The sequence below is a fragment of the Petaurus breviceps genome, unplaced genomic scaffold, assembly GCF_028583685.1.
Source record: "Petaurus breviceps papuanus isolate PSGF00001 unplaced genomic scaffold, PetGlider_PUasm1.0 90769, whole genome shotgun sequence".
NCBI lineage: Eukaryota > Metazoa > Chordata > Mammalia > Diprotodontia > Petauridae > Petaurus > Petaurus breviceps.
In genome coordinates, this window is record NW_027187341.1 from 17,926,481 (window position 1) to 17,939,494 (window position 13,014).

The following is a 13,014-nucleotide window of genomic DNA, read 5'->3' on the forward strand; positions in this document are numbered from 1 at the left end:
CTTCTAATGTCTCTTTCATCTTTCCCCTTCTCTGCAGATAAAGCCATAATTTGAGAGCCTAATACCAAAAGAAAGAATCTTCTTTAAAATTTCGGATGTTGGGGCAGCTAGGTGGTACAGTGAATAGAGCACTGGCCCTGCAGTCAGGAGGACCCGAGTTCAAATATGGCCTCAGACACCTAACACTTACTAGATGTATGACCTTGGGCAAGTCACTTAACCCCAATTGCCCCTCCAAAAAAAATTTAAAATTTCAGATATATATAGCGTAATTTAGTAATCTGCCAGTCCAAGAGCATAACTGCTATTCAGATGGTCAAGGGAATTCCAAGCTCCCATCCAATTACACTCCCCTTCCCCTGCCCCTACCCTTTTTTTTTTTTGGCCAGACCTGTAATTTCATCATTGTAGAGAACACCTAGTCTGGAAATTCCCTCTACTTATATAGATCAGCAATTCTGTAACCTACAGTTTTAGAGAGTTGCCTAGAGCACCGAGATATTAAATAAATGACTTGCCCCAAGGTCACACAGCTAGTATGTGAAAGAAGCAAATTCTGAAACCAAGTCTTTCTGATTCCAAGGCCAACATTCTACTATTTCATACCACTTCTCACTGCCTTATTATATAAGCAAAAACGAAGCTTTCTTGGATTTAAGTGTAGAATAAAAAAGAAATGTCAATGTAAAAGAATATTAATAACAATATTATTTCTACATCTAGAGAAATTGTTCATAATTTCTTACCAGAGGCTACCATTAACTGATGCAGGTGTATAAAGATGTATTCTGTCACTTGTCATCTGCTGGCTCAGAGACAAGATAAGAGCGGCAAAGTACACTGGAAAAAAACCCCACAAACCTCAAATTATTAACACTATAAAATATAATTTATATTATTTAAAGTTATTAATTATAACTAAAATTATGTAAAATTATTGTCAGTTATAGCCCCTAAACCAAATAGAAGCTTTTAATATTTTTTGGTTGGCGTTTTTGTTTTACCTTCCCTTCTACAACAGTCATTTTTTATTTGTCATGGGACCTCAAAAGAATGACTGTGTACTATTTTGTTTTTGTCCCACACTAATACCTAAGATTGACTGTGACTACTGCCTACAATCTAAATGATTAAGGCCTCAAAATGCACAAGGACTATATGAACAATCTTTAAAAATAAAATAGACATGGTTAGAAGAAAAAAGCAAGGAAACTCCATTACGCTTAAAGACACCATAGATAATTATGGTTCTCTAAGTAAACTACCATATCATCTGAAAAAAAGTAGTACTTTTATTTCTTCTTTGCCTATGCTTATTCCCTCCATTCCTTTTACTTGCTTTACTGTTCTAGTTACTGTTTCTACAGTAGTATCAATTAATAATGGTGACAATGGACATCATTGCTTTATCCCTGAAATTATTAGAAAGGCATCTAGTGTTTCTCATTATATACAATGCAAGCTCTTAGTTTTTAGACACTACTTGCCATATTAAGGAGAGGTCTATTCATCTTTGTTTTCTAGTGCTTTTAACTTAAAAGGGTGTTATATTTTTGACAAAAAAATATTTCTATCAATTGATGTAATGTGGTTTTAAAAGATTAATATGGTTGTTTATCATTTTCATAATAATGAACCAACCCTGCATTCCTAGTATAAATCTAACTTGGTTGTAGCATATAATCTTTTAAATATTTTCTTATATCCATTTTGTTGACACTTTACTAAAAGTATTTTGCATCAATATTCATTAGAGCTACTGATCTGGAGGTTTTTTTTCCTCTGACTTTTTTCCCCTCTTTCTCCCTTGTTCAGGTATCAAGTAATTGTCTCATAAAAAGAATTTGATAGAATGCTATCTTTCCCTATTTTTGCAAATATTTATGTAAAACTGGAGTTAGTTGTTCTTTGAATGTTTAATAGAAACATTTTGTTTCCAAACATACAAATCAGTTTTAAATCCATCTGATCCTAGAGACTTTTTCACTTTTGGAAGTTCATTTATGGTTTGTTCAACACTGTTTTCTGAGAATGGATTATTTAAATTTACTATTTATTTATTTTAATAGTCTGGATATTTTTTCCTAATTTTTTTTGTTTTATAGAATCATGGAGCTTACTTCATTCTGTTTTTCAGGGAGTCACATACTTGGGTGAGATTTTTTTACCTTTGTCCTAAGCTTTTTATTTTCTTTTCAATTTTTCCCCCTTAAGAGCTGTAATTTCATTTATAATTTCATTTTTTCCAATTTATTTATTTAGTTTTAGTTTTCAACATTCATTTCCACAAGATTTTGAGTTACAAAATTTTTCCCTGTCTCTTTCCTACCCCCCCCCACTCCAAAACAGCGAGCCTATTGAATACCCCTTTCCCCAATTTATTCTCTCTTATATCCTCTCCCATCCTCCCCCCAACTTTCCAGTAGGGCAAGATGGATTTCTATACCCCAGTGTTTTTATATCTTATTTTCCAATCGTATATAACATGCATTAACATTTTTTTTTTTTGCAACTTTGAGTTCCAGAGTCTTTCCCTTCTTCCCTCCTCACCCATCCCCACTGGGAAGACAAGCAATTCAACATAGGTTGTATATGTGTAGTTACACAAAACATTTCCATGGTACTTATATTGTTAAAGACTAACTATATATCCCTCCATCCTATCCTGCCCCCCCCCCCCCACTTATGCTATTTTCTACTTTGACCCTGTCCCTTTTCAAAAGTGCTTGCTTCTAACTACCCTCTCCCTCAATCTGCCTTCCCTTCTATTACCCCCCCCCCTTTTATCCCCTTCCCTCCTGCTTTCCTGTAGGGTAAGATACCCAATTGAATGTGTATGTTGTTCCCTCCTTAAGCCAAATTCAATGAGAGTAAGGTTGACCCATTCCCTTTCACCTTCCTGCTCTTGCACTCCATTGTAAGTGTTCTCTTGCCTCTTTTATATGAGATAATTTATCCTAATCTTTCTCTTGCTTTCTCCTTCTCCCAATATATTCCTCTCTCACCTCTTAATTTAATTAATTTTTTTTTTTTTGCTTTTTGGAGGGGGAAGGCAGGGCAATTGGGGTTAAGTGACTTGACCAAGGTCACATGGCTAGTAAGTGTTAAGTGCCTGAGGCCAGATTTGAGCTCAGGACCTCCTGACTACAGGGCCAGTGTTCTATTCACTGCGCCACCTAGCCACCCCTCTTAATTTTATTTTTAAGATATCATCCCTTCATATTCAACCTATTCTGTGCCCTTTGTCTATGTATACATGTACACACATATGCATACACTCACATATATATTTATACAAACATAGACCCTCCTATACATAAATAGATATGTATGTATACATATAAACATATATATCTTCCCTTCAACTATCCTCATACTGAGAAAAGTCTCATGAGTTTCAATTATCGTTTTTCCATGTAGGAATGTACAATGTTCAACCTTAGTTCCCTATGATTTCTTTTTCCTGTTTACCTTCTCATGCTTCTCTTGTTTCTTGTAATTGAAAGACAAATTTTCTGTTTAGCTCTGGTTTTCTCATCAAAAATGCTTGCAAGTTCTCTATTTAATTGAATGACCATATTTTTCCCTGAAGCATTATACTCAGTTTTGCTGGGTATGTGATTCTTGGTTTTAACACTAGCTCCTTTGACCATTGGAATATCATATTCCAAGCCCTTCAGTCCCTTAATGTGGAAGCTGCCAGATCTTGTGTTATTCTGATTGTGTTTCCACAACAGTAAAATTGATCCTTCCTGGGTGCTTGTAATATTTTCTCCTTGACCTAGGAATTCTGGAATTTGGCTATGATATTCCTAGGAGTTTTCTTTTGGGGATCTTTTTCTTTTCTTTTTCTTTTTTTTTATAAAGCAATCAGGGTTAAGTAACTTGCTCAAGGTTACATGGCCAGGTGTTTCTGGGTGGGTGCTAAGTGTCTGAGCCTGGATTTGATCCCCAGGTCATCCTGACACTGGAGCCGGTGCTCTTACTCGCTGAGCCACCTGGCCGCCCCTAAGCAATTGGGGTGAAGTAACTTGCTCAAGATTACACGGCCAGTTATTTCTGGGTGTGGTGCTAAGTATCTGAGCTTGGATTCGATCCCAGGTCATCCCGACTCTGAGGCCAGTGCTCTTACTCATGGCGCCACCTGGCCACCCCTTGGGATCTTTTTCAAGAGGTGTTCAGTGAATTCTTTCAATTTCTATTTTGCCCTCTGGTTCTAGTATATCAGGGCAATTTTCCTGGAAAATTTCTTGAAGGATGAGTTCTAGGTTCTTTTTCTGATCGTGGCTTTCAAGTAGTCCAATAATTTTTAAATTATGTTTCCTGAATCTATCTAGGTCAGTGGTTTTTCCAATGAGATATTTCACATTGCCTTCTATTTTTTCATTTGTTTGGATCTGTTTTATCTTGATTTCTCATTAAGTCACATAGTATCTTGATTTCTCATAAAGTCATTAGCTTCCAATTGTTCCAATCTAATTTGGAAGGAATTATTCTCTTCAGTGAGTTTTTGAAATTCCTTTTCCATCTGGCAAATTTGGCTTTTTAAGCCATTCTTCTCCTCACTGGCTTTTTGGACCTCTTTTGCCATTTGAGTTAGTGTACTTTTTAAAGTATTATTTTCAGAATTTTTGGGGGTCTCCTTTAGCAGGCTGGTGACTTGCTTTTCATGATTTTCTTGCATCATTCTCATTTCTCTTTGCAGTTTTTCCTCCACTTGATTTTTAAAATCCTTCTTGAGCTCCTCCATGGCCTGTGACTAGTTCATATTTTTCTTGGAAGCTTCTGATGCAGGGGTTCTGACTTCATTGTCCTCCTCCAGTTCCACGCTTTGATCCTTTTTGTCCCACAAAAAGGATTTTATGGTCTAATTGCGCTTCCTCATCTTGCCAATTACTTGAGCTCTTTGCCACAGTAAAACCCTGCTTACAGAATGGAGAGAGTTTTGTCCCAAATTGCTGGGGTTTTCCTAGCTGCTGGAGCTATTAGCTGGGTACCCTCTCCACAGCCCCCACAAACTCTGGCTCACTGGGCCACACACCCCAGGCCCACTACCCAAGACCATGATCCAGATCCAGGCAGGTCAAAGCAAGAGCTATTACCCTCTGAATTGTTGCTTGGTCCCCCTACGATCTGCAGGCTGAGAGCTCTAAGAGCAGCTATGCGGCACTGCTAAGCCTCCTGCCATTTCTCACCCCGTGGGCAAGGGCCGGACCTTGCTGTTCCTTCACCCTAACAACAGAGTTCCTGACTGATCTTTTATTTTCTCTTTGGCGTTTATGGGTTGAGGAGTTTGGAAACAGCCACAGCTGCTGGTAATTCACTCTCCTGAAGTCTGCTCTGGCCAGTCTGGGCGCTGGTTGGGGCTGCCCTAGGGCTGGAACCGCAGTTCACTGGGGACTGCACTTGGCTCCCAGCGTGCTGCAATAGACTTTTCCTGTCAGCCTGCCAGGCTGCCTTCAGCAGGAGATTTGTTTCTCTCTGTCTCTTTGTGGGTTCTGTAGCTTTAAAATTTGTTTAGAGTCATTTTTTCACAGGTATTGGAGATGGTTGAAACTGGAGCCTATGCCAAGTTTGTGCTTTTACTCTGCCATCTTGGCTCTGCTATAATTTCATTTTTTATCTCTTGAATTTCTTGTAGCTACACCTTGGGTTCAAACCATTCTTTTCTCTCAGGTTCTACTTGTACTGGTTGTCTAGTTACTCTGTTCTTTTGGATTGACTTCACAGGCTTCTCTTAACCCCCCAGACTTCTTCATTATATTTTCAGAAAATTAAAATTGATCCTGTATCATTTTATATTGATCCTAGTTATAATTGATTTTGCCTGTAACTGCTTTTGCTTTGTTACTGCTCAAGTCATGGTTTTCTGTCTCTCAATTTACCAGACAATTTAGCTGGTGTGTAATGGGCTAAATTTAGAACTCCTGTTCTCTTGCTAATCACTATCCAATTCCTGCTTCAAGGAATTTAGATGACCTTGGAAGATGCTGGGTCTAGTATCTTTCCACCACCAGGCTGTCCTTCAAGGATGCAGTCTGGTTTGCTATCAAAAGAGCTGCCAGTCATCTTTTGACCTTGTATCTGGACTCAAAACAATGAGCACTTCTTAGTCTCAGGAGGGAAGGAAGGGGTCACTGCTAGCCCCTCATTACCAAACTTCCCACTAACCACATTGTTCCCGGTGTCTCGGCTCTATAATCAGTCATGTTTGCCCTCAACCCCATGATGTCACCTCCCTTGTTCTGTTCTTTTGTTTTGTACTCCCCAAGACCTATAAAAGGGGAGCTGTCTTTTTGCTCAGGGTCTTTGGTCACAGGCAGGCAGCATGCCCCTGCTTGTAAATGTTACTTTCTGTGGAGAAATGTGCCTCAGTTTATCTTCTAGACAAGGCCTCAACTAGAAGTTGTAAATAGCATTGGTTGTAGGCCTCCTGCAAGGCCCTGACTGCTAGGAATGAACTGTTGCTTAGTTGGCCTTGTCATCTGTGGTGGCTTGAATAGGAGAACTGGTTTCAGATCTCTTCTAGGGACCTCCATGGCTCGGGCATGGATTGCTTGGAAGCTGCCTGTTTCCTGCTGTGGCTCCTGGCCAGGATGTCTGGGCAGTGCCCTGCTAGTTCTGCAGTGGTTATAATCTGGTGATATAATGGCCTTGTGTTGTGGCTCTAGTGAGGCCTAACAGGGCATAGACTTACACCTCTTAAAAGGCCCTGGTGAACATGTATTGTGGTCCTATCTCCCTGTACCTCAAACCATGGGGCTCACTCTCTGCTGTTCCAGTAGCTTTCTGAGATGCTGTGACATTAAGTGATTTGTCCAGGATCATCAGAAATGTGTATGTCAGAGGCAAGACTCGAACTCAGGGCTTCTTAACTCAAAGGCTAGCTTTCTACCCACTAAGCTACCTTGTATCTAGAAGAACACCACAAAGAATATTATATGTACATATACTACTTATAAATTAGATATGTGTAATATATACATATATTTATATAATGCATGCCTCTCCTCCCACCATCTATTCCTACCAGATTCTTAGGATTCCTCTTAAATAGAAGCAACCTACTTAATATGAAAACTCAAACTGCTTTTGTAATTTATTACTAAAAATTTTAGAATTTAACAAAGGAGGTAATGGTACCTTTTTCATTTTTACTTACAGAAAGAAGCCAAAGCTGTTGGGTCCAGGGCAAGAAAACCTCGAATTGCTACCGATGTTTTAGCAAAATCAATCCTAGGAATAGGAAAGTTTTTTGTCACAATGTAGTAGAAAATTCTTCTTATAGAAATTCTCTGTTCTGTAAATAATTTTGATCTTCCTGTAATGCTATTACATACAATGAATTCAGTTAATAAACACTAAATACCCACAATCTACACAGCACTGTATCATCTATGTTCTCCTAACACTCCCCTGCACATCCCCACAAATCCTTTTATTTTAAACAACAGATAAAGACTTGGCTACAAACGAATGTCAGATTTGTGTCACTTTGTGACTTAGAAGCACCAGAAGGCAAAAAGACCACTAAAAAAACTTTTAGAGTAGGCTCCTCAGAATTTGATTACCTACAAAATACTGATTAGTCTCTTTGCCTTCTTACCAAAGCCCTCTTACTATTTTTCATTTCTCTGGGCTAAAATAATACAAAAACCTACTTACTTAAAATTATAGAAAGTTTTTCCTCCAAATTCTCTAATGTTTCCACACTTGTCCCTCAAAAAGGGTGACAGTGACTTTTAAAATCATATGAAAAACGGCATTATTGTTTTATAGTCTATTTTCCTAAACATCCAAACAGGGGCACTGAAACATTATAGTCACGAGGCTGCTCCTTAATGATGGAAAACTTCAGTGATTCTACAGTTATCTTACCTGTCAAAAGCTGAAATTGTGCTTATAGCCAGAAGCAGGTAGAGGAGACTCTGAGTAGGATAAGCTAAGGTCTTATACTGTTGTAGGAGGTTGGAGAGATCAGACAATTCTTTTCCTGCTAGGACATAAATTACAACAATATTCCACACAGCATAGCCAGCAAGGAAGCCATGAGAAAAGAGACCAATCATCCTAGACGATGGGGAAAAAAGGATTCAAAATTATTATAAAGTATTCATCTCAAAGAAATAACTCAGCAATGAAAAAAGAGATCAATAATTTTAGATGGGGGGGAAAAGAATGAAAAATTATTATAAATGATTCATCTCAAATAACTCAGTATTTTTGCATTTCTTTGTAAACCCATCACTTGGCACACTGCTTCACATATAGTAAGTGCTTCATAAATATTTGTAACTAACTTAAAGTGGCTTTGTACCTTTCCCTGTATAGAAAAACAAAATTGTATTTTTTAAAAAGGTACAATTTTTTTCAATAATAACTGGAATTCCATAACTGTGTCAGTGGAATTTTCATTACCCTAGACGGGCCAACCTTTATTTAATTCTAATTCAATAATGAAAAACTACTGTCTACCTGAATACTATTTTTAAAACTACCAACAGTGTGAAAGATTTCGAACAGGCTAAAAGATCCAAGCTATTTTTAGTTACTGGCACTTGTTTCACATTCCTTTGAAGAAAAAATTCAATGCAATTACCTGAAGCTTCGGTGTACTGATAAGGCAACATCCCTAGTTGTCCATGAAGGCTTTATGTCCATCAACATATCAATGTTTTCGGTGGTTTTAATTAATTCAGACCGGTCAGCAGCCTGGAATCGTCCTAGCAGCAATATAAAAATAATTAGCAAGTAATGAAATGAAGCATTTTTGTTGTCCTAAAACACTGTTCCTCAAACAAGAACTTAGATAATGCTTAATTTACTAATTTTCTACCTAGAGAAACACTATTACAGTTCCTGTTTCAGAAGATCCTTTATATTTTGATTGTTTCACATATATATATATATATACTTAAAATAAAAATATAGACCCAAATGAGATGAATAAGCAAAACTTGCTCTATTATTATTGTTCTTAATAATAACACAGGAATAATTTTTAGAAATCAGATTCAATGTATGTTAGCACAGCAACTAGCCTGGTCTATAGAAGGCAGTTTGTAAATTCTTGTTACTACATATTGCTGTAGTCATATTTTATAGGCTTTTCTTAAATGCTATAGTTTTTCTTCTTGAGGACCTTGGAGGAATAATGACTGCCTCTCTTCCCCCTGTCAGCAGAGAATAAGTCACCCAGGCCTTCTCATACTGTCTAACTCTTGTCTCTCGTCTTCCATAGACACTTTTTCAGGCACCGCCCCAGGGTGGAGACTTTCTCTGGGTCTTTCTAGATGTTGTGGAAATCAGAGAATCTGCTACCCACCTCCATGTTGTCGCTTATCTCATCCAATGTTACTCTATGCCACCTCTTAACCACAATTTTCCATTATAAATATGCTGTGGCCTGCTATGGACATGTCAACTGCCCTTTGCACAGGAACCCTAAGTCCCATTTTGTTACGTATGTATAAAATTATCACAACCACTCAGTTCATCAAAGGAAAATAAAACCGTACGCTGTTTTTAATTTAATGTGCTACTATTGTCAGATAAATCAAACGACAACAACACAAAATTACTCACTGCTTTTTTCTACAAATACTTTGCCCACAGGCTGGCTGACACCCATGGGCGCAGTGAATACCGAAGGCTGTTGCTCTGGACAGGTTTGCTCATCAGCGATGATGTCCTCCTCTTCTACTCCTAGCTCATTAGCATAGTGCAATCCTGTTGGCTGGCTTCTCCTAGAATTCAGTAACGGGATGAGGATGCAGATATGGTTATTAAACCTTTACAAAAGGAGGGAACTGGAAAAGTAAACCTCCCCCTCCCCCCCCCCCCCCCCAGCCCATGTACTTTTAGAAATGTTCAATTACACGAACATTTAATATGTAAAAGTTTTATCTTTCTTGTGTTTTTTTTTTTTAATTCTGGTTAAATATCTTACCAATAGAACCATAATGCTTTAATGACACTGAACGAAGGGCCTTGCTACCATTGCCATGCTTCATTCCTCACCAGGCTATGCTTCTAACTCTCTGGAATTTCCTATCACAATTCAGCTTCCTTCAGGGTCTGAGGCCTTCTCACCTAGGAGCGTCCCTCTCATGCTATACTGATCAGCATCCATGTGGGGGAGCAGGCCCAAACTGACCACACTTCATTCGCTTCCTTCGTAAATATGAGCTGCTTTATCAAGTAATCCACAAGCCCTGCTAACTCCTCTGTGCCGGGCAGCACATTCAAGGCAGTACAACCGTGAACATGAAATATGTTCTACTGAGGACACACACCATGTCCACATGAAGTAAACACGAAACAGTAATTAGGAGAAAGTTGGGGTGGAGGGAGTGCTCAAAAAAGGCTTCTTGAAGGGGATGGCATCTGAATACTTGAAAGGAATACAGTGTTCCAAGAGCTGAAGAAGAAGAGGGAGAACCGCACTAAACCATACCAGATCTGGGGGGATCAAAAGCACACAGGTGGGAGAAAGACTACTGTGTACAGGAAACAGCAGGCAGGTTTGGCTAAAGGGTAGAGTGCTTGAGACAGAGTAATGCATAATCAATCTAGTTAAGATAGCCTGGCCAGATTTTGAAGAGTTTAAATGCCAAACAGACAACTTTATATGTTTATCCTCTATTTGGCATAGGGAGACATTGAAGCTTACAGAGCGGGGAAGTGACAGCAGACCTGTTCTTTATATTAATCTCAGTCTGGTAGCTATGGTCCTATGATAGTATTTCCTGATGGCTCTCAGCAGCTGCTGCCAAGCTCCCATCCAGTGGTTTCCCATCCAGAATGAAGCCACTTGAAAGAGAAGTGGAGTGGGAGTCAGAGGGCCTTGTTCTGAGTTCTATTTCTGCCTCTTAGGAGGTATGGGACTTCGGACAAATCATTCAGCCCTCCTGGACTTATCTATAAAATAAAGCATAGGCACTAAAACAGGAAAGGTACTCTGGGATTAGAAAAGGAGGGAAATAAATGTCCTTCCTTCAAAAAAGGAAGGAAAGCAGAGCCTGCCAACAATGAACTGATTTAGACTTTGTAATCAAAGAATTTATGCCCTGAAGACGGTAGGGTCAAAGACCTTGAGCTGCAAGGGACCTCACAGATTCTCTTGTCCAATCTTCTCATCTTAGACATAAGAAACTGAGGCCTGAAGGGTTTAAAAACCCCTAATCTCAAGGTTCCTAAACTTGCCACGGGGCATTAATCATTATCTCATGACCTCAAACACCTAAATAAGAGTACTGTGTTGTTTTTATCAGCTTCACATATCCAACAGTGATGAAGAATGCCAGGTAAAACGATCATGACAAAATAACAAAAGTATAGCTAGATATACACATATATAATATATAGATCTTATATATAACATATATATATATATTTATATAATGCTTTATGGTTACAAAGTGCTTTCGAACATATTAACTCATTGGCTCCTCATGGTCCTGCCTAGGAGGTAGGAGTGGTAATTCACATTTCTAAATCATTTTAAAGTTCCTCACAACAACCATGTGAGGTGAATAGATAAGTGGTATTAGCCCTATTTTAGAGATGAGGAACTAATTAACTTTAGAGATGAGAAATTAAATTATTTACCCAAAGTGACAGAGCTGGGACTCAAATCTACTTCTGATTCCCTCAGAGGGCAGATGGGGGATTGGGAGAGAGAAATAGCTAGAATGACCAATGAGTTCACAACAGCACCCCAAAGAAATTCTATCAACCCAGTCATTCTTATCTGATCTCCTCATGATTGGCATAATCAGAGCTGCCATAATTTGTGTAACTGTACAAGGCTCCAGCCTCCCTTAGCCTATATGATATAAATACTCATGGAGTTTACCTATCTCAGACCACACCTGATTGGTTACTGGTCTATAGCTCTGCATAAAGCCAATTTCATCAATTATAGTTAATTGTGCAATTTCATTTCCCAAAACCAACACAAGATTAGGAACTAAGGGTAGTGGTAAGGTGGAGTCACATGTTCTCCTATATCTTCTTTTGTAAGGATTCCAGCAGTGATTTAAATGCTATTAATAAATCATTTAATTAGATTAGAGGTAGGTATGATACTGTATCTGTTCCCTGAGATTCAGAACCAGACTAATATATGGTAAATCATTCATTCCAGAAAACTTAAATGCACTGATTGAGACAAGGAACCAGACTGTTCGAGAGATTTTTGCTAAGTGTGTAAATATAATTTACATGTTACTAGAAGAATCATAGCAAAAAATATCAAAAGCAGGATTCTAAAACAAAACTGACTTAGAAAAGCATCATAATGGAACAGAAAGAACACTAGCTTAGGAGTTAGGAGACCTGGGGTCCAACCTGAGCCCTACTATTAAATAGGTCAGTAACACTGGACAAGTCACTCTCTGGCATCAGTTTTTATCTGCAAAATTGAGGGGCTAAGGCCCCTTTCAATTTGTAAAGTATGATTTTACATCAATACAGATAGCAGATAGAGCTTGAGTTCAAGTCCTACTTTATATACTCACTAGCCTGTGACCCCAGACAAGTAATTTAATCTTTTTTTGTTTTCTCATTCGTAAAATGTGAATAGTAATACTTGACTTACAGGGTTATTGTGAGAATGTATGTGAAGCATTCTGCCAAACCTTAAAGGCCTATGTCAATGTGAGCTATTATTAATAGATAAAACTTCAAATGGGAAAAACAATGATAGGAGATTCCCAATATTCTCTGCCATATTACTAATAAAGAAAAATTGTTACCCTCTGCTAAAGGATAGATTAGCACAGCTCGGGGACAGAATGGACAGAATGCTGGGCTTGAAGTCAGAAAGATCATCTTTATGAGTTCAAATCTGGCCTCAGATACTTCTGAGCTGTGTGACCCTGGGTGAGTCCCTTTAACCCTGTCTGCCTCAGCTTCCTCATCTATAAAATGAGTTGGAGGAGGAAATGGCAAACCACCCCAGACTCAACTGAAAATGACTGAACAATAACAACAAGAGATAAATTATGGTTT

General features: G+C 38.4%; 1 protein-coding gene across 8 annotated transcripts in view; it reads right to left on the minus strand.

The window, feature by feature from the left end:
* The window catches only part of TMEM237 (transmembrane protein 237), a 35,809-nt gene that overhangs the window by 4,913 nt on the left and 17,882 nt on the right, over positions 1–13,014 (minus strand). For all 8 annotated transcript variants that reach the window (XM_069068800.1, XM_069068801.1, XM_069068807.1 and 5 more), the window contains 5 exons: positions 9,586–9,746; positions 8,600–8,723; positions 7,879–8,070; positions 7,163–7,236; positions 747–840 (listed from right to left, as the gene is read on the minus strand). In XM_069068800.1, coding sequence (XP_068924901.1) covers positions 747–840; positions 7,163–7,236; positions 7,879–8,070; positions 8,600–8,723; positions 9,586–9,746 — 645 coding nt within the window. The remainder of the gene's footprint in view (positions 1–746; positions 841–7,162; positions 7,237–7,878; positions 8,071–8,599; positions 8,724–9,585; positions 9,747–13,014) is intronic.